The sequence below is a fragment of the Gopherus evgoodei genome, chromosome 1, assembly GCF_007399415.2.
Source record: "Gopherus evgoodei ecotype Sinaloan lineage chromosome 1, rGopEvg1_v1.p, whole genome shotgun sequence".
NCBI classification, from domain to species: Eukaryota; Metazoa; Chordata; order Testudines; family Testudinidae; genus Gopherus; species Gopherus evgoodei.
Genome location: NC_044322.1, coordinates 195,859,606 through 195,884,212, shown reverse-complemented (window position 1 = coordinate 195,884,212; position 24,607 = coordinate 195,859,606). Strand labels below are relative to the sequence as shown.

The window sequence follows — 24,607 nt, the reverse complement described above, 5'->3', positions numbered from 1 at the left end:
TTTTGTAATCTGGAAATGGTCAAATGGCAACAAAAAGTATATTGTATCTGGATTATCTCCATTAAAATCATATTAATAAACAGTTGGTGGATGTTCAATTTTTTTGCATGCATCACAGATCACACAAATGCCTTAGCTTCAAAATGTCCAAACATTCTACTTGTTGAAATAGAAAATGCAGGGCATCTGTTCAGATGGAGGGTGAGATTGTATTTTGCATGTCTGAAAAGCCTAGTGCAAGGGATGTTTAAGGTAGACCACAGGTATGCTAGGACAAATAACTGCTCTGTCCATAATAGTTCTGAAAAATTGACAATGACTGCAATGGGAAATGACCATGCAAGTCACAACAATTGTGCAGCTTCGGCAAAAGAGTCATAGAGTTGAAGGCCAGAAGGGACCACCAGATCATCTACTCTGACTTCCTGTGTATCACCAACAGCCACCCAGACGCTAACTCAACAACCAAAATGAGACAGAAGTATTACAGCCCACAGGAGACTAGACTATTATGTGCCACAGGCAGAGAACCAGTGTGCAGCCGCTCCGTGTCAGATCCCGCAGAAATGATGAGCTGCTTGCCCTTCACGGGGGGTGCCCCTGCAACAACCCCACCCGTTGCTTCCCTCCTCCCCCAACCTGCCTGGGCTACTGTGGCAGTGTCCCCCCCCCATTTGTGTGATGAAGTAATAAAGAATGCAGGAATAAGAAACACTGACTTGTTAGTGAGATAAAATGAGAGGGAGGCAGCCTCCAGCTGCTATGATAGTCCAGGCAGGACATTAAGCGGTGTAGGTGAGAGGAGCCCAGCATCCCACTGCTATGATAGTCCAGGCAGTACAGAATCTTTTCTTCACACAGGAAAGGGAGGGGGCTGATGGAGCTCAGCCCCCAGTTGCTGTGATGAGGACGGTTACCAGCTGTTCTGTCCCATCTACTGGGAATGACCAGGAATCATTCCTATTTTTCCCCAGGTGCCCCCAGCCAGCCAGGAGCACTCGCGGGCTGATGGTGACGGGTAGCTGTCATATTGTACCGTCTGCCACCAGGGAGGGCAGAGGAGTGGATACTGCTCTTCACTGCTGCTGTAGCATGTAATAAAAAATTGTTTAAAATATTGAGGGTGAAGTCTCAAATCCTAGAACTATTTTAGACATGCTAAAATCTACTGCTCATCATTTTGATTTTAGGTTGGATTCTGACACCAGTACTTAATTTGTAGATTGTCTATTTAGAGAATGATACTACCATCATAAGAAATAAAGATTACTACTGTGAATATTACCAATTAAGACAGTTTGAAGGTTTAGATCTCAAAATATGCCTGTACCAATATATATATATATATGGATTGGTTACATTTGATACTAATCTATAGGCCAATATTTTCATCAGTGATGAATTATGTATTTGTGCAGTGCTTAGCACTAATGAGCCCTGGCCTCTAGACACTATTGTAGTGCTTAATAATAATTGTATATTATTTATTAATAATAATTATTGTTTTTGGCAAAACAAATTTTGTATGTTCTGATATGGGGCATAGTTACTAGACCTGGTTGCAGAATGAAAAATAAATGTTGTGGCAAATGTGAAACTATGTTTATTCTGTTTCCCATAATGGTCCAAATTTCTCACAAAATATTTTTAAATGACTGAAGTGGGGGGGTGAAGGAAAGAGCTGATAAGTGGGGAAACTTTCTAAAATCAAATTTGTTAGCTTTGGGTTGGGGAAAGGAAAATTTCACTAAGCTGATGGATCAAAACAGGCAATATAAAAATAGAAGGAAAATACACAAACTTGAAAAAATGGGGGGAGGGAGAAACATTTTTGGGACAGCTGCCAGAAAAAAACATTTCACTTAAAGTTTGTTGGAAAAACTGTAAAATAAATAATTTAAAAAAAAAGTTAAACATTTGAGTCCATTTTTGAAAAGGCTGAATTTTGAGCAATTTCATTGAGGATAAACTGCAACATTCCAGCATTCAACTTGAAATCTAAGGTTCTAGTCCTGCAAAGACATAAATACTAGGGCTGTCAAGTGATTAAAAAAATTAATTGTGATTAATCGCACTGTTAATAATGGAACACCATTTATTTACATATTTTTGGATGTTTTCTATATTTTCAAATATATTGATTTCAATTACAACATGGAATACAAAGTGTACAGTGCTTACTTTATATTTATTTTTGATTACAAGTATTTGCACTGTAAAAAATATATATATATAGTTTTTTTTTCAGTCCCCCTAATACAAGTACTATAGTGCAGTCTCTTATCATGAAAGTTGAACTTACAAATATAGAATTATTTACAAAAAATAACTGCATTCAAAAATAAAACAACGCATAATCTTACAGCCTTCCAGTGTTCACTCAGTCCTACTTCTTGTTCGGTCAATCGCTCAGACAAACAAGTTTGTTTACATTTGCAGGAGATAATAGTGCCTGCTTCTTGTTTACAATGTCACCTGAAAGTGAGAACAGGCATTCTCATGGCACTTTTGTAGCCAGTGTCACAAGATCTTTACATGCCAGATGCGCTAAAAATTCATATGTCCTTTCATGCTTTAACCACCATTTTAGGGGACATGCGTCCATGCTGATGACGGGTTCTGCTTGATAACGATCCAAAGCAGTGAGGACTGATGCATGTTCATTTTCATTATCTGAGTCAGATGCCAGTGGCAGAAGGTTCATTTTCCTTTTTTGTGGTTCAGGTTCTGTAGTTTATGCATCGGAATGTTGCTCTTTTAAGACTTCTGAAAGCATGCTCCACACCTCATCCCTCTGAGATTTTGGAAGGCACTTCAGATTCTTAAACCTTGGATCAAGTGCTGTAGCTATCTTTAGAAATCTCACATTGGTAACTTCTTCACATTTTGTGAAATCTGCAGTGAAAGTGTTATTAATATGAACAACATGTGCTGGGTCATCATCTGAAAACTGCTATAACATGAAATATATGGCAGAATGCAGGTAAAACAGAGCAGGGGACATACTATTTTCCCCCAAGGAGTTTAGTTACAAATTTAATAAACTCGTTATTTTTTTAATGAGCATCATCTGCATGGAAGCATGTCCTCTGGACTAGTGGCTGAAGCATGAGAGGACATTTGCATGTTTAGCATATCTGGCACATAAATGCCCGCTACAAAAGAGCCATGCAAATACCTGTTCTCACTTTCAGGTGACATTGTAAATAATAAAGCAGGTAGCATTATCTCCTGTAAATGTAAACAAACTTGTTTGTCTTAGTGATTGGCAGAACCAGAAGTAGGACTGAGTAGACTTGTAGGCTCTGAAATTTTACATTGTTTTGTTTTTGAGTGCAGTTATGTAAAAAAACCCTACATTTGTAAATTGCACTTTCACAACAAAAATTGCACTACAGTACTTGTATGAGGTGAATTGAAAAATACTATTTCTTTTCTCATTTTTACATTGCAAATATTTATACACTTTGATTTCAGTTCAAACACAGACTACAATATATATGAAAATGTAGAAAACTATCCAAAATAAGTAATAAATTTCAATTGGTATTCTATTATTTAACAGAGCAATTAAAGCTGTGATTGATTGATTTTTTTAATCGCAATTACTTTTTTTGAGTTAATCATGTGAGTTAACTGTGATTAATCAACAACTCTAATAAATACATATTTAAATGTGTGCACTGCTGTTAAAATCTATGCTGCTTTTCAAAAGAGGAGCCTTAATTCAATACATTTTCCTATCATTCTTAAATATACTCTGAAGAAGCAAGCAATTCATAAACAACGTTTTAAAATGTGTAGTGGAATAGCAATACCTCCTCTGAGACATGGTGGTTATATCTAAATTACAAGCAGCTTTGAGGTTTGTTTTCTCACTAAATGGTATGCTAGCTCTAAGGCACTGTATTGCCTGCATATTATTGCTCGTCTTCTCCAAACCCTATATTTGAACTCCTTTATTTGATGAAGCCCCCGCTACAATAGTATGTCCACATACCTTTGTGATTTAACTCTTACCTGATGCATTAACTCCAGCAGATATAATACAATTTCTGCAGGGTCAAACTTGTCTTACTTCCCTGAAACATGTGCACTAAAAGGGAGATTATGAGAGGACCAAATGGGATTTGGGCACTTAGTTGCCCTTTGCATGTTTGAAATCTGAATCTTAAATCTCCATTCAACTAATAAATTACAGTGTAGGGGATTATAATTTACTCCTCTCTAATCTATAGAACCCAAATCTTCATAGTTTACAAATACCTAAAATGGGATAAGTTTAAGTGGCTGGAACAAAGGATTACAATTCAAACTTCTCCATTTTCTATTCCAGCTCCCTATGTGAATTGAGAAAGTCACTGTACTACCCAGCCTTGGTTTCCCTAAATTGAGTATCATGTTTATTAGTTTGCACATACACTAGTTTTTATGCAAGGATCTTAGTAGGGTGGTTAAGTATTGTTTTGCTTTCAACCAGCTATATGCCTGATCCTATAGACCATACTTATGCAAAAGTCATTAAAATCCATGTAAATTTTGGCTAAGTAATGACTGCAGCAAATTGTGTACTATAAACTAGATACGAGGCTTCTCATTCATTTTTCTTCAGGTGTATTGTTTAGGTTTTTTCAGGGCTGACACTATTTAAAAAAAAGGAAATCTAAGAGGCTTTCTTCACTAATGCATTTCTTCTGTCTTTAAGTTTTTTCTAACTTAAATCAGACAAATACCAGTCAGTCAGCGAGCCATGTATGAAAGAAGAGGAGGACTTGAAAGAGAAACATTGGTGTGTGGTTCTTTTTTGCATTTCTGAGTCATGAGAGGGACTAGATTGCTTTCAAGAATATTTTTTCTGCATTCTATATCACTACATTACTTTTTCTCTTAATTGACTTTAGTACTAGGACCTTTAATATTTTAAGCCCACTACGCTCAGGGGTGCTGGAACAGTTTGTATAGTGAGGGTGCCATGAGCCATTGAAACAAACTGTAACTCAACTATATGTGATGGAAACCACTTTAAGCAAGGGGGTGCTGTCACACCCCCAGCACCTCCTTGTTCCAGCATCTATGCCTACGTTTTCTTTATTGAAGTGCAGAATTTCACTTCAGTTGTAGTAAAGCAATTTACTCCAAGAAGGTAAACTTGAACACTAAGAAAAATATTGTTAGTATTTCTGTTCTGTGACATAGGAACTACATTACTGTTTTTTTAGAATTGTAGAAGTCTGTTTCCTCAGAAATGATGCACCTCAGATTCCTGTGACTATCTCCAGGCTTTCTATCAGTTCTTCAGTAGAAGCTGCTGCATTTAGATCAGCTTGGATTTAATTTTGTTATTGTACACACTGTTTGGAAAAGTAACTAAAAGTTTCTCTAGCTCATGTAATTCTAAGGGAGACGAATAACTGATCTTTCCTTCCTTTGGAGGGATCTATTGAGCCTGTGTGGAAAACAAAGAGTTACAGCAGTGATGACTCTTTTTCTTCCCACCTACCCTGAATGCAGACTGGCTCTCTCTTTAAGCAGTATGCTGAAGGTGAAATGAGAGAGGCAATAGGAAAAAGTGCACCTTATTCAAGTTCCTTTCAGGATTTTGTTGTTTAGAATTGTCAGAAGCAAGTCTTTGAAGCATAATGATGCAGACTTTCCCCTCCAAACGGATCCCTGTGGTATACAGCATACCAGCTCCCAATGATCCTGAATATGGATCTGGACAGGTAAGAGATTGCAACTAAGCTTTATTGTACAAAGGACAATAAACATGTTTTGCTCTTGGGGATGTAGTTGACTGTGTTCACATTTGGAAAATAGCTCATAAATGAAGCAATAGTTATAAATTGGGCAAGGAAAACACACCTGATTTGTTGTCTGAGTTATTGATATTTTCCACTTGTTTTTCTTTAACAGAGTCCTAATCTTCACCATCTCCAGTCTCCTCAAGAAGAAATCTCATATGTGCAGCATTCTTTCTTCAAACAGATGAATTTGCATTTCTGGAGAAGATGGCTTCTAGGAATGTTACCTCTGATTTCCTTAACAGTCACTGTACTCATGTTGGTCCTGTACTATTCATTATGTAAGTGCCATTCCTCAATAACACCACTGATCTTTCAATACCCATTTAAGCGCTGAATCCATTCCCTATTTGGACAGGTTCAACTTAAAAAAGTAGGCTGATGAGTTAATGTTAATTCAAAGGCAGTAACTATGTGTGGTTATACAGTAGTTAGAGAATCATGAAGGTGTGGATTGTGCTTAGACACTTGGTAGATTCCATAATCAGTAGGGCTGCAGTTAAGGGAGTTAGCGTCTGCATGCCGTTGCAATTCAGTTATCTTTTCAATGGGATTTGGATCATATAGAAACTTGCCCATTTAAAAACCCAGACTAAAATCATAAAAAAATCTCTCTTTGTGAGCCAGTAATGTTGGAAACTTAGATTTTTAGCAAATGGAATGTATAGGTAGAAATCCAACACTGCCAACACTTGTGCTGTACTCCCCTACAAATACAGTATTATTCTCTATTGAGTATTATCCTCAGCCACTGAATAGCAGTAGTTTGATTCATTAACATGCCCTACTTTCACATAATTCTGTTGAGTAACATCAAGGTTAAATCAGTTCTTTCACAAGCATCTGGTTTTTGAATGTTTGGAGCAAGGCTAGGCTATTAATCTTGCTAATGCACAATCCTGTTTCTGTAGCTCCAGCGTTCTCCTTTATCTATATTGGTGGAAGTGTAGAAATACCTAACTTGACCTATACCAGTGACCTCACTGATCCAAAGTCACAGAAATTTATAATGGAAGCAGAAGCAATCCAGAGCTATGTAAGTACTCACAGGTGACATAGCCTATAACTTGAAAACGTTTTATCACTTGAATTTTGAAGAGAGGATTTCAACTAAACAAAGGTATAGTAGAAAGCTGAGGTTCGAGTCATGGGTACTTGTTCACTTCTTTCCAAGTAATAAAATCTAGGATTAGTCTGGGAGAGTGTCAAGTTACAAAACTTAAGACAGGTGCCCTCTTTAAGACAGGGCAAGTGGATGGGAGGCAATTAAGCCTGTTACACTACCATAGTGTATTAGGAATATAACTAGCCAAATGCTATTTAGTGTAAGATAACAAGGTTACAATATTTGTGGGGGTTTTTTAAAGGGTAGTTCAAAGCTGAAAACATTCAGCTTTTGTAAAAGAACTATAAGTGAATTTATTTTTTGTTCAGCCTAGATACACTGTATTCATTTGTTGCTGCTTGGGTGTGGGTTTTTGAATTACACTTTAAATTGTTGCACAAACTCTTTTTTTTGGTTCCCTTTTCCTCACCAGCTCAACAATGCTTGCTTTCTTGCGCTTCTCATACAAGTTTGTATTTGTGAGATCAATACTGTTTCCTGGGTCCATGCTAACGGAGGTCTTTAAGCACAAAGCCGCCCTCTGTTAGCCTGTATTTCCCAACAGAGTTAATCTTGTGTCTCAAAACTGCTTTGTGCATGGCCGACATGAGTTGTCCGTGACTGGATTGTAAACCAGAAATGTCACGGAGTTTAAATAATTAAAACACATCATCTAGTTTTGAAATTTTTTATATTTCTTTACACCCACTTTTTTTCTTGGCTAAAGAAGAGTTCATTTCAACTTTGTTCAAACTGAAATGGAAGTTGAAACGTGTACATTGCTTACCATTCCTACCTGACAAGAAACTCTTTATACTCTGTAGTCACTTTAAAATGCAATTTACTGGTGAAGAGTTTATGGCATGATACTTCAAAAAGTTTGATAAGCTGACAATTAAATTTAACAATTTCTTTTGCTCTTATATTTAGCTTTCTAATTATTTAACTGTCAGTTTGCAGAACTATATGAGTCTTCTACATTAGGGAAATATTACTTGAAATCTGTTGTTGCTGCATTTAGGTAAGTCCTTTTCTAGATGTACTAAATGAAGTGTGTGTGTTGTGTTGTGTTTTTAATGGCTTTCCTCGGAGGGATATGTATAATTTTATAATACAGGAAATAAAGGCAAGTACAGTAGCATACTTAAAACCAAGGGGTAAATGCTATGAGATAAATACTTAAGGTTTTTGCTTTCAATACTTTGTTACTGAGGAAAACTATTAGACAAAATCCAAGTTGGTTGGTTGTGGATTGCTTTCAAGTCTGTCCACTTACTTAAGATCTTGCAAAGCAGTTTACAACAGGTATTTTTCTTTCTCTTCCACTCTTTTTTGAATAACCTGTTTATGTAAGATGCCTACCAATGCAACACCTTTTCTGACATCCTAAAACAAAATATACAGGTGTACATTCTGTTGGGGCACTCTATAGAAGCACCTACCAGGAAAGCCAGCACATGGAGTAGAATGGTCCTACAGTCATTTCTATCTGTAATTTTTTTAAAGACTGGGCTACTGGCCATTTGGGAATGGAGTCTAGGGATCAAGAGACATGATATGCACATAAATCAGTTGATCCAGCCATGGTTTCTTCATGTATGTACCCATGCAGACTATTTTTTCCTCTTCACACGAATAGTTTGAACAAGGGACCGTGTGGTTCTCTGTCAGGGCAGAATATGGGTATACTTTTGTGGTGGCATTTTTCAAAAGGAAAATGCAACTTGACTTCATAGTGTTACAGGAGTATTACCATTGACTTCAGTGGTAGCAGACAAGACAACTGAAAGTTTTTCAAAAAGCCAGGTAGGTGGCCCTTAGGAAAAATTGCTCTGGAGCTTTAATATGTGATGGTAAATAAAATAAAAAAGTGATTAGGATTCTATAGAAAAGTTTAAAAGTATTTCTCCTCAGGAGAATTGTTTTCAGCATTCATGCTTAACTGTTTTAGTGATGGATCTGCCTGTATCCAACTTCTGTCCATCTAGTCTATAGGAAAAGTGTAACTTTGCAAGAAGAGGGCTTTGTACCTCTATATACAGCAGTAGTAAAACAGTTGTGCAGAAAGTTAATATTGACGGATGCTAGCTGAGACTACAGAACTAATCAAAATCAAACTGAAAATGACAACTGAAATTCATTTATAATATAGTGTTTCCCCCAACAGCGAAGGAGAAGATAGTCTCCGAGCTTACTACTGGAATAAATTCTGGGCACCGCAAGAGATAGTGCACTCTTTCAAAAAACTAACCTCACTAAAACATAAGAAAATAATCCGTAAACATACACTTCAGACTACTAATTCTTCTGCTGAATCCTTTCCCGTGGAAGAGGATTTTGATCTCTTAACAATGGAGCTTTTTGGTAACAACCTATATCATTTAAAAAAAAAAGTCTTAAAAACTCCTTCAGGTTGTGTTTTGCTCACATAGCTGACAGATGTTCCTTTTTTTAATTTAAGTTTCAGATTCTTCAGACTATGATGTGACACTGAAGTCAGGTAATTACTATTCTTAAATACACAACTTTACTACTTGCAAGACTAGGTTTTCTTTAACAATAGAATGGTGGCAGCACCACAATAATAATAATTATTAATTATATTTATTCTGGTAATGTCTAAGGGCCGAGTGAGAATCGGGTCCCATTACAGTAAGCTCTGTACTAAGAAAGAAGTAGAACTGAAGAATTTATACATTAAATACAGTATATTCCTGATAGTCCGAATAGCATGGGAGACGTGGATTTTATTTGGACAGATGAGAGTTCAGATAATCGAGAGTGCAGGAGCCATTCAGCAGCAGAGTGGCCTCCCCCACATGAGGGGTCTTCCTCTTCCTCCTCCTTATTGCAGTCCTGGCCGGGGTCTCTGCTCTGTCTGCTTTATTCACTCCTGTGACAGCAGGGCTACAGAGGACTTCCTGCACTGTGGCAGGAGCTGTTCAGCAGCAGGGTGGCCTCCCCAACAACTAGGGGTGGATTTTTCTCACAGCCCTAGCCAGGGGAGGGGAAATGGGAGGGATGGCTCTGCCTTATTATCTGAATCTTTGTGTTATCCAAATCCCTTCCTTGCACCCCAGCATAAGATGCAGGCTACAGAGGACAAGTATCTCATGCTGTGGGCCATAGAAGGGATTCGGATAATGCAGAGGTACAGATAATAGGGTTTTGGATAAACAGGAGTACACTGTAATAGACTGAGTGAAAGAGAATTCTTTATAATTGCTGGTCAGAACTTTGTTGCATGTTCAGCTTTTATAGCCATATTTAGCAACCCAAATACAAAGGTGTAAATGTCAAAGGGAACCAGCAGCTCCCAATGACTTGTACTGGGAGTTGGAGCTGCTCAGTACCTAAAAATCAAACCACTTCTATAGTTGCCTAACTATATAATGAAGAACTCGACTCTAGACAGCCAGTTTAGAAAATTTTGGCAGTTATAGTTAGTGATCCTTTTGTATGTTGTTTTCTATACCAATGGTATCCCCAAGTGTTTTATAGTGTCCGGAATAGTAGAGGGAGAGAAATGAAGAGGCATAGGCAAGGGAGGAGGTATGTTTTTTCAGCTGAGATTTCAAATGATATGGCAAGAGTTGAAGAGAGTGGCTTGTCGGGCTAATGGAATGTGAGATGAATGGGAAGCCGGTGGAGTTCTGGGAAGAATGTGAAATGAATGGGGAGCCAGTATATGTGAGAAGGCAGGTTGCAGCAGCCTCTGTATATGTTGGGTTGATGACAGGGATGGGGGGACATAGACTTGCATTAATCAAACATTGCAGATGTCGGTGTGGCTAGAGTTTCCTTCTTGGTGGAGTCAAGGTACAGCCATAAATTAACAATGCACCAGCAGTAATCTGAAGGTTTTCAAAGAAAGAGAAGAGTGCAGGCAAAGTCAAAGAAAAGGTATGAGACAAGAGGGAGCAATGGGACACAGATCTGTAACTGATGGGTCTCTTGTCTGAGAAGCACTTCTGTGTCTGGAAACTCATACCTGAAAGAGATTTAGATGATGGCAGAGTATCTCTTCTGAACCAATTAACCCCATGCTGAAACATAAGCCCCAGTTGACTGAAGGAAATGACTAAAACAATTCACTTGGGGCTAAAACTAAGGCGCATGTGCTTTCAGCCTTACAGTGAGATCAGTTTTGCTGTGTTAGGTTTTGTGTGGTGAGTTGTTTTTTTTTTTTGGGGGGGGGTCACATACAAAGTGATTTGAGTTCTGAAAAAAGCCCTGATTTTGAGGGTTTCATCTTTTGGGTGCACTTTGGTTGCCATTATAATTGTTTAGTTGGTTAGAACTGATTGTGGCCTAATTTGCACTTGCTAATGGTAAAAGCAATGAGTGCAGCTTTGATCTGAATTAACTCTAGCATTGCAATTAGCATTTGTGAAAGATGCTGGATTCACAGTTCGGATACACAGAGCTCCCCTTACCATACCACAGCGCATCAGCTTTGTCCCAAAGTGGGCCGCTCTAGGTATGAGAATGTATCACAGCATGGCTTCAGTGTATATTCAGTCCTTGTCCTCTCTGCTGAGACTGACTGACAAGAATGCCAGCTGGGGTGGTCTTTTAGAGATGTGGGCAACTGCTCACTAGGATCTGGACAAAGATTTCCCCAATTAATTTCTTATTTACCCTTTTGTCTATATTTTTCAGACACTGATCTAGTTTGTCTTTTGTATAGCAGTATCCTTCGACCTGTATGCAAAGCCAGGTAACAACAGGACTTTAACTTTGATGAATCCCAAGAAATCTTTTTATCAGTGGAGGCTGCGTGTTCCTTCTAACTATATTGTGAAACTTGTAGTCCTTACTCTGCATGGTGTCACTCCAGGGAGCTGTGCATCACACAGATTATCTGCATATGATTTTCTTCTTCCTCTTCAGAACAAGATCATTACAAGGTATGATCATAAAGGAAAGCTACTTTTTTCTCTGGCAAAACACACATCAAATCTTATATGTATCACCTACCAGAACACTCATGAACATATTTTTATTTTTGTTAAAAAGAAGACTTGCATGGCTCAAGAGATTTGGTAATGAAACATACAACCTTTCGAAGGCTAGTTCAAGATCCAGCCTGGTTTAGCAGTGACCAGAACTCAATATCATGTGATGTCTCTTTGGTAACCTACCTGAAATAAGTAGGTAGTCTTGTTGCAGTTCCTATCAAAGAGGTATCTGGATTCATAAGTAATCTGCCAATATTTAGCTCTCATATTCACCTCTGTCTATGCACTCTGCAAGGAGGCCAGGGACTGAAAAGGGCAGACACTGGCTGATTCATTGCCTAGTAGTCGTCCCTCATTCCCTCCAAATGAGCACTGAGACACACAGGGAGAGCACTGCGGAGAACTCAGTGTTGCTACTGTCCATGCTGTATGCGTTCTATGGGTAGAGATCAATTTCAAGGGCTGTCAACCCATCGTGATTTACAAGCAGTAATTCAACTATTTAGAAAGCAAAGAAGAAATGTGTTGGCTTGGATTCAATTCATGTTCGTATCAAGAGGCTTGTGATGTTATCAGTGAAAGTTTCATGTCAGATAGGACATTTTTATTTCAATTACATATATCTATCTCGTACAAAGTACACTGAACTCACCTGTGCACTCATCTTTGCCAACAGGAGTCTCAAAAATAGGAGCTGATGCACTGAGAGAATTAAATACATACACAGGAAAGATAGTGGGACTGGAGAGAGTTTATCTGCAATGTACAAATCAAGTGCAGGAAATACTTTTTTTGTGTGTGTGCTTGTTTTGCTGTCTCTATTGGGTACTAGTCATCTGTCACATTTGTTCTCTGACTGAATGTGTATTTCCGCGTGCCCTCCAAAGTTCTTTAGAGTGGTCAAACACAACTAGTGGATAACTCTGTCCAATGCTGTGGACAGGTCCAGTGGAATCTATGGACCCATGTCCACTGTCCATGGTTGAGAATAGATAATCATTTATTATGAGTGCTGTACCCAGAGTTCCCTTTGACTTTGATGCCTTGCAGTCTTCCAAGACTTCAACTTGTGTATGATCCGGAATCCCAGAGGAAGAGAAGTTTGAGATGCTTCAGGTGACCATCCCTTTCTGTGTACTTGATGCCTTAGGTCATATTAGAAACAAATGCAGATGTACACATGCAGGATGGCGAATAGACCTCCCCACTTTGAACTCCAAAACCCACTGGTTCTATCCCATGAGCTAAAGGGCAATCTCCATTAACTGTCCTTAGTATTCAGCTTATTCATGCTATTCTCTGTTTGTAGGTATCCAGTTCTAGAGGGTGATTCAACTGGGAGGCCATAAATGATTCTGAGTAGTTCCCATAAAGGACAATGGTGAACTGTACACAGTTGCAAATACCTAATCATGAAAGTACAAGTGATGCTGTGCAACACCATAAAAATGCACATTGCATATAAATATTTGAAGACTTTGTTGTATGTCCTCACTATGCAATTTCATGACCCCATCTAAAGAAAGATACAGCACAAATAAAACAGGCTCAGAAACAGGTGACCAAACTCTAGATGCATGGAAAAACTTACATATGAGAGGGAAAATATTTGGATTGTTAGTTCAGAGAAGAGTTGAGTAAGAGGGCACTGGGTAGCCAGAGGTACATAAAATAATGAAGGGTACATAGAACGTCAGTTGGGATCGTCTGTTTACCCTGTATCATAATACAGGGCCAGGGACTAGCCAATAAAATGTAAAGGGGAAAAATATTCTCTTACATAATAAATAACCTTTGGAACTCAAAGGCGCAAGATAACATGGAATCAAAGAGCTTAGTGCAGTGGATATTTTCTGTTACCATTAGGTAATCTCTTATTGGTTTGCACATGTAACTGCTATACTTAGAATGGGGAACACCATTAGAATCAGTGATAACTTACCTACTAATAAACAGGTAAAAGAAAACGTCCAATGTATTGTGGGTTTAAAAGTAGTACAGATGTTCATATGGCTAAGACTATCCAGTTATTGAAGGTGGCATAAATTAGGAGGGATATTAGACCCTGGTGCTTCAAGGTATCAGCCAACCATTTATTGCTTGGAGTTGAGAAGAAATTTCCCTCACGGGCAGGTTTTTACCTTATTGCCCGTTGAGTGGCTTCTTCCGTCTTGCTGAAAAACCTCTGGTGATTGGTCATTCTGAGATGTGAAACCAGGCTAAATGGTACTTTTCAGATGCCAAGATTTTTGGGGCAAGGAGTGTCACTTACTCTGTTTGTACAGCACCTAACACAATGGAGTCTCAGCCTAGTTGGCTTCTAGGTACTATCACTATGTACAGGCTTAACTGGTCTGATATATGATATTGCAAATCAGATAGCTTTGTAAAACTACAAATATCTATGTACCTATTAGTAACATCCTTTTGGCAGTGAGACCAGGTATCTTAAAACTACCTCAGACCCTCCGTTTGAGTAAATGAACTCTGAGATTGGGAAACTACAGGTCAATGTATTGAGCGCTCAAATGGCAAACAGTTCATTGATGGGATAAAAGAAAAGCAAGTGTCCAGGGGAGTTGTGTCAAAGTTTAGACTGCCATTCTTCCAGTACATTCAGTTGATTTCAGAGAAGGATGGGTAATACAGAACGTTCTCTCATTCAGTTTGGTTATATTTCAGGTGGTGTGGAGTACCAGGGGCCTGGAGTCCTCCTATCATACGGTTAACTTCATCAAGTAATGTTATGCTGGTCACCTTCTCGCTGGACAGAAGAAAAGAGAGTAACATGCTAAAAGCATACTTCCAAGCTGTTCCTAAAGTTGGTATGTACTCAAATCAATGATGTATTTGATGTAGGCAACTTGAGACTTTTAGCCACTACTAATTTAGGATATTACTTCTTGGAGGTTATTGTTTCTGGGAAGAACTAGTTTCCATTCTGATCTCCCTGAATATGATTTCAGGTAGCTGAACAGAGGATGGGGATTGAGATCCTTCCATCTGGTAGGATTAATCTTCCTCTCTGGTTACTATTAGACCATCTCTCCTAATCGTTGCATTTGCCCCCAGCTCTAACTCACTAAATTTCATGTTTACTCTTCACATATACTACTCCCAAGAGAGCACGTTGGCAATCTCAGTAAAGCACAAGGCTGCTATACAATCTTGGAGCTCCTGCCAGCTCCAGTATGAGGCACACTGGTAGAGAGTGGTTGGGTTAAGCTTGCAATTCTGTCTGGCTACAGTGGAATACTTTGAGTTGCCATGATTTGAGTCACCTGCATTTTGCTGCAGACACTTCTGAAATGAAACTAATACCAATAATTATTTACTGGCTTGCCATTACAGAATCTTTCCCCCTTTTTCTGATAAATAAGGGTTCATAAATATTAATGGACAGAATTAATGGCCAACGCGTTTTGTCCCTATGGAATAAATTATAGGGAATAGCCCCTAAAAAGCTACATTTTCAAAGGTGACAGGTAATTTTGAGTACATTGGTTTTTGCATGCCCAACTTAATACCCGCAGTAGTCTTACTTTAAGTAAATGCTCAGCAGCACCTGCCTTTTGAAAAATCAGACCCCTTCAAGATTGCCCAAGTTGGGCACCCAAAATTACTAGACACTCAAATTTTGCCATGAAAATGAATGCAATTTTAAATATAACAGATAAATGCAATTACTCTTGATTTCTTAATTCACACACTGCTATATTTCTTCAAGAAAACAATCAATAAGAATTAGGGGGCAGGGACTGTATGATTACAAGTATTGCCAGCAGAAAGTGGCGCTTTTCAGTCACCAGTTCAAATGCAGTACAACTCTTAAAGATACACAAACTGGCTTACATGAAATTAATTGAAGATCTCCATCCACTTTTTAATGGTTCAGTGTTAACATCATGAAAATGCCATCTTCATTCTATGGCAAGCTCCTCAGAGAGGTCAACGACCATTCAGAGAGGTTGTTTCTGCAGATCAATGTTGAGGTACATTCACAGGTGTGGTGTGTTTATGTGAATGCCTCCTTTCAGGCCACTGCATTTACAAAGAGTGCAATGCGAGATTTTCCATTCTTGTATCCTCTTCGTATAGAATGTTTGCTCTTTCCTCCATAGTGCAGTTGCAAATGAATGTTATGTTGAACAGCATCTCTTTTTTTTATTTGAATACAATTTGTCTTTGCTGATGGGTGGATTGATCTTTCCTTGTTACTCCTTCTATGCGGTGTGGGGGAGAGGCGGAGAGATCATATAGCCTACAGATGGAACTAGAAAGGAATAAAACCTTTGAATGTCGTCTGCTATAGTAGTAGCAAAAAATTTCATGTAAGAGTCTTTCTCATTACTATTAAAATATACCTTCTGTTTAATTTGTCAAAAAAGCTCTATTATCTTCACGAAGTAAATCAATGGGTGGCCTCCCTACTGAAATGAGAAAAGCATGTCTTGGGGTATAACTACAGAAATATTATTCTTGGAAAGAAGGATGAAGCAGTAGCAATATTTGCTATGCACGAGTATTCAACCATATTGGAACTTAGCGAAGCCAGGGGTCTGAGTCTACTTTTACTTAAACCAGTTTGACACCAGTGTCAGTCATTGAATTCAGTAGCATTATTGCAGACTTACATTTGTGGTACAGAGTGAGGAATTTTGCCTTGTTTTAATAATACATTAGTATAATCTCTCATTTGTGTTGCACCTCTGGTTCTAAGGGCCTCCCAAAGCATGCAAGTTTGTATACTATTCTGACTTCTGTTCAGTACTTGTGTAAACCTGCTGAAGACAAGAGAGCAAAACTTTGAACCACTGTACATAGCAGGAGAAGGGAAGGGATGAGGCAGTGTGGTAGGTATGAGAGGGAGGAAATGTTCACTTCATCTGCCACTGAAAGGCTTCTGCTGCTGGGGTAGATGCATATACACAACACTTGAAGATACAAGACTATCGTATCTAATATGAAACAATAAAATGAATATTCAGCAAGTACTTGGTAATACGAAGCAAAGTATATTTGGTTACACTTATCATGGATATCTAATATACCGTACTTAGCTAATACTGGAGGACAGCACTTGGATTCATCTATTGCTCTCATTTGAAAGTTAATTGTTGTAATTATGTCTAGGAATAGGAGATGTGATCGGAAATCCTAGAATGATGGCAACGTATAGTAGTTATTCTCTGGGAACATAGGACAAAGTGAGATGGCAAGTGTCATGGTCCATTCTCCTATCTCTAGTCTGTATCTAGAGAAGGAACAGAGAGTGAATTAAATACTCCTCTGAAGTGCCATTTATGTAACTATGTAGATTTATTGGTATTTTTCTCTTCCAGTCTGTGGTGGGCATTACATCTCTTGGAATGGGACAGTGAGCTCCCCTTATTATCCAAGCTACTATCCACCGAATATTGACTGCAGCTGGCTACTCAGAGTAAGTCTGTGCAAATAGTAGTGATTTCATTAAGTTTTCATTTTATGTATCAGAAGTAAAAATGGGAGAACATGCCTTCCGTTGTGGATGGAATAAGTGAATCCAGGCTAAGAACCCTGCTAGCAATCATTGTGCATAAATATGGTGGCTGATTGCATGTTTTCATCTGTGCTGTAAACTATGCTTTAGGTACCTCTACAAGTGGGACAGGAGATGACAAATTAGCCTGTGCTAGCTACAAAATACTGGACTAGTGAGCCTATTAGTCTGTTCTAACTTAGCAGATCCTATTATTACCCTCTTGGCATAAGCGGTTAGTAGCTAATTGAGGCCTTGCTGGATCATTTCCACTAGGAAGAGAAATGGATGATGCAAGTCATGTATTTGGTGCAATCCTGTTTCCTTCACAAAGGATGCACACAGTCCTGTTTACTTGAACACAGTAGGTACAAACAGGAGGTAGCTTTCTTGTTCAGAAATCTAAGTCTGCTTTTCCAAAAGATGTTCGTAAACGAAGCGCTGCCTCTTGTCTCCCTCTCAGGACTAGGTAAACTACTGCTTCTCCCACCACCTGATGGCTTTCTCGTAGCTTTCTGCCTGTGGTTACAGCAATGTGTGGCTATCTATGTCAATCAATGCCTTTGCCCCTATGTTTGCAATCAGTCTCAGGGAAACTTTTCAGTTCACTGGCCTTAGCTTCTAATAGGCTTTGCCATGCAACCCCTTGCCTTGGGCAGTGGCTTACTATTATTTCTGGCTATCATTACATAAAGGCCTGCAACTGTCTGTAGATCAGACTTCTGCTTGCTGGCAGCCATTAACACTTGACAGTATAACACTATAATCATGGACCATGAAATCTGGTCTCCCCTGTGAAATATGCCAGGGAGGGGAAGGGCTGGGGGTGCCTCAGCTGGGGATCTTACCATGCTCCAGGCTCTGGCTGCTAGTCCTGGCAGGGCTGGGGAGAGATGGGGCTTCCTTTTGTACTCAGAGGCTGCTCCTGGGGCAGGATCAGACCCATCTCCAGAAACCTGCCCCAGCTGTGAGATGCTCCACACCTCCATCCCACTTCCTGCCCCCTTCGCTGTCCAACCAGGTCACTGTACAGGTCATTCCCCAGGGATCATTACAGGGGGCAACTGCAGAGCTGCTTGCAGCCGGGAGAGGTGGGTCTGACCTGGCTGGATTAGCAGCTGGAGTCCAGCACATGGTAGGAGCCCCTGGCTGGAGTGTCCCTAGCCAACAGTGCCAGAACTCAGGGACATGCCCCCCCCTTTTAACATGGACATAGTTTGGGGGAGATGGGGCAATATTGCCTCCCCAAACTGCAAGTCTCAGTCAGGCACGCAGCCCCTGCCAGTGCCTCTCTGAGCCTATGCAAGGCTTGCAGTTTGGTGGAGGAGGGAGAGGCGTGGCTCCTGGCCCTCCTTGGTTCCAACACTGGTGACTCCCCACTTCTACAAAGGTTCCTGCACCCTTGCCCCATCCTTGCTCCTCCCCAGCTCCAGATCCAGGGCTTCGTGGTTAAAGGAGCCTTGGGCTGGCAGTGTTTGTTGGGGGAACCACAGCACGCGGGCACACATACGCGCACACACACCCTGACAACAGGGCCCTGGACTGTCGCCCCACAAAAATGCTGGCTCTGCCCCCCCCCAAAAGTGATGACCTCCCCCACAATACCAGGTGACCCTCGTTCTGCATTGCATGCTGCCCAGCTCTGAAGGCAGCGCCTCTGTCAGCAGCAGCACAGAATAAGGGTGGCAATAGCACAGTCCTCCTACAATAGCCTTGTGATACCTCACAACCCTCTCTTGGGTTGGGACTCCCATGGTTATTACACTGTGAAATTTCAGATGTAAATATCTGAAACTGTGAAATTGACTTTTTAAAAAAAACCTATGGCTGTGAAATTGACCAAAATGGGCCCTTAATTTAATAGGGCCCTATTTATGCATCAGTACTGTTAACCGTAAGGGTTTAGGAGGAAGATTTCAAAGACACAAATGGCAGTTTGGTCTATCAGGGAGCTAGAAGCGCAAGGAGTTGGGTGCTTAACTGCAATTTGTGCCTTAGGAAATCTCCTTTTTATTACATATCTTTCTTACCTATTGCTGGGAGTAGGTCGAAGTGGCATTCTCTTTTATAATCTGATGATGGGAATGTGATTTATTAATGCCTGTTCACTTGATTTTGAGGTAATATAACAATGTATCAACTCCTTGGTTTGGTTTGGTTTTTATTTTTTTTTTAACACTTTGATTGTAGGCACCCCTACCTGGATATAAATTGTCGCTAAAAATCCTTGTCATACAAATTCAAGAGAAGTCTCCAGGGTCCAATAAATGTGATAAGGACTGGTTAGAAATTGATGGAGTTAGGTGAGTTAAAACACCACTCACTATTTTATTTGACATGGACATTAATAAGTGATATTCAGAGAGGACACAACTTGCCATTCTATAAAACATTCTGTATCAAAATCTTGGATTTCTCTAGCTACTTCCAGTGCAGAAACATAAAACTTTGTGTATGCAGACATTGTGACATCTTTATTCAGGCTTTCAATGGTCGTATTCTTCCTAATTATGGCTAAGCAGCAAACAGGTCAAATAGTAGTCACCAATGGTCATAAAAGCCTCATGCCTATTTCACATAAATAAAAAATACTTAATCTGTTCATTTCATTACAAAGGTTGGTGGTCCAAGAGATGTTTAATGCAGGATCTTGCACTGTTTTGCTGGAGGTGTGAATTCCTTGCTACCATCGTGAACTAGCTTTTCTAGGGAGTGAGATCCTTTGCCATTTTAAAACTTTGTTTTCTGTTTCCAATTTCTCTTTAATGACTGCTCTTTGCCTTGGTTATTGAAAACAAAATTAGAGGTCGCCAGTCACTCGTCCTTCAGAAGGAGAAAATCCAAGGTGGCAACTGCAATGTTGGATTGTGAGGATCCATGTCTAGGAAGTGAAAATGCTAGGTTTGCAAACTGAACAGAAAATCTTTAAACAAGCTTTCTTACGTTTCCAAAGGGAGAGGATGTGGTTGCAATATTGACCTTCTGGCTATATTTTTAGAACTGTAGGCTTCTAGTCTCAGTGAGAACCAGGGCATTCATTACATGCAAAATAGTTTGGAAAAAAATAAATTACCTACACTGTGTTTTAAACCTCCAAAGATAAGCTTTGTTTAATGTAAAGGCGTATCCAAACCATATCATCTTTAAATGTTAGTTGTTTTGTATATGTAATAATAGGGTATTAGTTGGCAAGATGGCCAATGAGTTGGCAAGATACAGTAAAGTAATACATATAAAAACTGTTAAGACCTGGTGAACGTAGATTGGAGCTATAATTATTCTGTTCTATACTTGACAGATATTGTAAAACTATTGCTGAAAGCAGAAGAAACAAGGAATATGGCTATTCAGTTGCAATTAATTTCCATTCAGATGAACTGGTCACACACAGAGGGTTTTATATTGAATATAAAGCTTTCAGTCACACGGACCGTAAGTGGATACAAGTGCATGTTACAACTTTGGGGGAAACCTTGCTTCATAGACCTATGTTTTGTAGCCTATAGGACTAATCTGCTTGCTTGTGTGTGTGTGTGTGTGTGTGTGTGATATAACTTTTCTTATAAGTTTAAGTATTTGGTTTATTGTAAGAGGTTTATAAATTTATATTAAAGTAAGTTTGACTGTAATGCAAGAGACCTACAGGCCAAAAACCTGTATGTTAAGCTAAAGCAAAGTTAGCATATCTATATTGGGCCCTTTTACCCAGAAAGTAAAGTGGACCTTTATCTTGTTTATCCTATGCCTAAATAGGTAAGTACCCACACCTATGTCTAAGAACTTTACCTAGACCAGTAGACTATGGAGAATGGCATAGGGTTTTTCTCAGTGTTGTACCCACAGACTTAACAAGTACACCACAAGAGACTGATGTGTGTACATACCTGTCATCAATACGCACATACGTACTAGCCTATGAGGTAAGTGTAACCTAACATGTCTGTGGGTGAGGAATGAAATTTGGGCATAAGAGGAAGGATTTCCAGCACTTGCCTTATAGAAGAGGTGACATACCTCAGTAGAATGCTCCATTCTCACTTTACTCTATTCTCACTTACTTCCTCCACTCTCTCTATCTATTCTGTCTACGATGACTACTACTATTAGTAGGCTATATTTGTTCTTCTTAAACTTTAAGTTTCAGGGGAACTAGGCTAAGCTCAGTTTCCCTAAATTTTATTCTTTGTTTATTAGGTTTTGATTTTAAGTTTTAGTTAGTCAAGTAAACTCTAAGTTAGTTCTTAGCATTACATTCTTTAAGCACTGCATCCCTCACTCAAGAATTGAGAAATCTGAAGCGCAAGGCTGTTCCTGTGTCTCTTACCATCAGGTTATCAAGGAAGGGTGTGAGTATATTAACCAAGGCTTTGTTGCATATAATACTATATGATCATATGTATCTTTGGAATAGCAGTAATGCAATTGTAACTTTGTAACTCTGATTATTTTACCATTTACTTACTATTATTGATTTTAATAAGTCTTTAAGGCTATATTTTTCTCAGTGTGAGCTTTCTGTCATACCCCCAAGGGTCTTTTGTAAATTCTGTGGAGCCTGATTCTGGACAAGAACTTTTATCTTCTGATCAAACATATTGGTGAGCCTAAAACCCATACTACTTAATATTAATGATATTAAAAATATTAATTAAATACAATAAGTAAATTGAAATTCCCATATTATCCAAATTAATATTATTAGTACACCCTAAATCAGGCTACAGTTTCACACTCTAACTCATAGTAATTGTGGCATGAATAGGGAGTTGTCCTTCAACCTGATTGATTGCTGATACTGCCTGTCTGGTCCAGGGGTGAGGGGAAAAGGGTCTCTGCTGACTTGACCAGACTCAGACAGCAAATTTGCAGGTAAACAGTATTAAAACTTGTCCCTAAGAATTTAGAGGCTGATGTGCTCCAGCTATTATGCAAGGTCACTAGTGTTACTAGCATATTTGGTCTATGACACCACTTTCATTACTTCTATCTTTTTTTTCTTCTAGCATGTCCTAGACAATTTAAATGTACAGACAGAACATGCATTCCTTTAAACAACCAATGTGATGGATGGAAAGACTGCTCAGATGGCAGTGATGAATTAGACTGTGGTAAGTTTATTCAATTTCTGGTTGATAAACAGTCCTTCAGAAAGGCACTTGGAGGGCTGTAAAACACTTCTTTTTCTAAAAAGTGCAATCAGAATAATACTTGAAATAATACTCTTCAATAATGCCATATAACCCTGAACCTACCAAAAATAAAATACATATTGCATAAGAACCAGACCTTCCAAGAAACAGTTAATAATGTTTTACATATTTATTCCAGAGCTTCCTGTAAAAGGACTAAAATCATGGAGCAGATAATCTTAGCCTACTTCAGAGTATTGTGTTCTTGAGTGTTTTCAGATCCTTGGATGACTGACGCTGTGACTGGGAAGTGCCATGATATTTATAGATCTCTCTTCTTCAGGCTGTAGTCCAGAGGAGTCTAACTGTGGCGATGGAAAGTGTAAACACCATTCAAAGACATGCAAAGGGGACGACAGTTGCGGAGAGGATAGTGATGAAAATGATTGCCGTAAGTGTGTTGAAAGGTAGTGTAGGATAGTGGTGAGGAGTCAGGGGATAGGGGTATATTAATTTCCTTACTGTCTAAAGTGTTTTTTTTTTGATTATCTGATAAATATTTGGAATAGCCTGCATTGTATATATGTGTGGTGTGAGGATAATTAGAACTTTCATACGCATGCATCATGTTATGCTGTTGAAAATATTAGCATGTGTTGATCACACTTCATGCTCTCCATTATGTTACATAACAACTGAACCTTAGATTGACTGGGTGAACTGAATGGTTTTTGGATACCAATGAGGGTAAAATGAACTTGATGAAGGAACAGGAAAGAGTGATCGTATTTTATGCATGTGGGAATAAAGACTGTTGGAGAATCAAATGTGTCAGCGATTGGAAAAGAGTGATTTACCATCATATGCATGGCTCTCAGTGCCAGAATGTTCCTTGCAAAAGTGCAGGAGAGTTTGAGGTTCTGAAGAGGATACTGAAACTAAGTTAATATCTTTGCTGTCAAAAAAAAAAAAAATTCTTGCTTGAGTGTTGTCCCCTGTCCCAAGCTACAGGGGTAAAAATAGTTCATCTCTACCCTGATATAATGTGAATTCAGATATAACATGGTAAAGCAGTGCTTGGGGTGAAGGGCGAGGCTGCACACTCTGGCGGATCAAAGCGAGTTCGATATAACGCGGTTTCACCTATAACACGGTAAGATTTTTTGGCTCCCGAGGACAGCGTTATATCGAAGTAGAGGTGTATTTGCATAATCTGGGAGGTTGAGTCCTTTATAGAATGTAGCCATCACAAGGATGCATGCTCTGTGACTAGGGAAAATGAACTACCAGCAGGTCAGGTAATACCTCAGGGAATCAACAGTTCACTTGATAGTCAGAATATGTTCTCATCCTGGAGAACACCTTTCTGCTTAAATATTGGATTGGGTGCTCTTTCAAAGACCTGGGAGAGCGTCACTCCCACGCTGGCCTCCAGTGAATGAACTACTACTGGGAGAAGTCTGCATTGGCAACGATAGGCACCTAGCCCAGCCATGCCTTCAGACCATTGAAAGCTTCATCTCATCAGTAGTCTCACCAGACCTTTTGGGTGTGTCTGCCTTTTAGTAGATCATTCAGGGGAGCTGCAATCAAGGCAGAGGTGGAGAGGAACCAGTAATAATATCCTTCCAGACTGAGGAAGCAGCATATCTGTCTTCTAAGCCAATATGTGGGGCACAAATTTAACACGTGGACTTTATCTAGCACCAGCGTCTCAAGGCCTCCTCCCAACTGATACCCTAAATAAGACACTTCTGTCATGGCCAACTTACATTTGGCAGGATTAGCTCTGAGGCTGGCCTCCTGTCTGGAACCAGAACCCCTCTTAGCTGATATAAGTGGTCATCCCACATACGGCTATGGCTCCAATATTGTCAAGGTAAGCCCCAGCGTGGTGGTGGTGGTGGTGGTGGTGTCCGAGGATACGATTCAAAAGGTGTTGGAAAGTTTCTGGCACCCCCTTTGGAGGCCAAATGGCATGGTTTTAAAATGGAAATGGCCAAAGGGGGTTGAACACGTTCTCTTCCTGGGAGGATGGAGACCAGGGGATCTGCCAATAGCGGTTTGTAAGGTCATCCATGCTGAGGTATCAC

General features: G+C 39.4%; 2 protein-coding genes across 2 annotated transcripts in view; both read left to right on the top strand.

Annotated features, from left to right (window-relative positions):
- TMPRSS7 (transmembrane serine protease 7) overlaps positions 1-24,607 on the top strand; it is a 91,696-nt gene that overhangs the window by 52,926 nt on the left and 14,163 nt on the right. The window contains exons 17-28 of the mRNA XM_030548553.1: positions 5,914-6,082; positions 6,713-6,837; positions 7,860-7,927; positions 9,074-9,270; positions 9,368-9,406; positions 11,597-11,816; positions 14,550-14,692; positions 17,210-17,307; positions 19,576-19,688; positions 20,684-20,817; positions 22,389-22,493; positions 22,858-22,965. Coding sequence (XP_030404413.1) covers positions 5,914-6,082; positions 6,713-6,837; positions 7,860-7,927; positions 9,074-9,270; positions 9,368-9,406; positions 11,597-11,816; positions 14,550-14,692; positions 17,210-17,307; positions 19,576-19,688; positions 20,684-20,817; positions 22,389-22,493; positions 22,858-22,965 — 1,519 coding nt within the window. The remainder of the gene's footprint in view (positions 1-5,913; positions 6,083-6,712; positions 6,838-7,859; positions 7,928-9,073; positions 9,271-9,367; positions 9,407-11,596; positions 11,817-14,549; positions 14,693-17,209; positions 17,308-19,575; positions 19,689-20,683; positions 20,818-22,388; positions 22,494-22,857; positions 22,966-24,607) is intronic.
- LOC115660476 (suppressor of tumorigenicity 14 protein-like) overlaps positions 5,569-24,607 on the top strand; it is a 31,809-nt gene continuing 12,770 nt past the window's right edge. Inside the window, exons 1-13 of the mRNA XM_030581950.1 lie at positions 5,569-5,723; positions 5,914-6,082; positions 6,713-6,837; positions 7,860-7,927; positions 9,074-9,270; positions 9,368-9,406; positions 11,597-11,816; positions 14,550-14,692; positions 17,210-17,307; positions 19,576-19,688; positions 20,684-20,817; positions 22,389-22,493; positions 22,858-22,965. Coding sequence (XP_030437810.1) covers positions 5,640-5,723; positions 5,914-6,082; positions 6,713-6,837; positions 7,860-7,927; positions 9,074-9,270; positions 9,368-9,406; positions 11,597-11,816; positions 14,550-14,692; positions 17,210-17,307; positions 19,576-19,688; positions 20,684-20,817; positions 22,389-22,493; positions 22,858-22,965 — 1,603 coding nt within the window. The 5' untranslated portion in view covers positions 5,569-5,639. The remainder of the gene's footprint in view (positions 5,724-5,913; positions 6,083-6,712; positions 6,838-7,859; positions 7,928-9,073; positions 9,271-9,367; positions 9,407-11,596; positions 11,817-14,549; positions 14,693-17,209; positions 17,308-19,575; positions 19,689-20,683; positions 20,818-22,388; positions 22,494-22,857; positions 22,966-24,607) is intronic.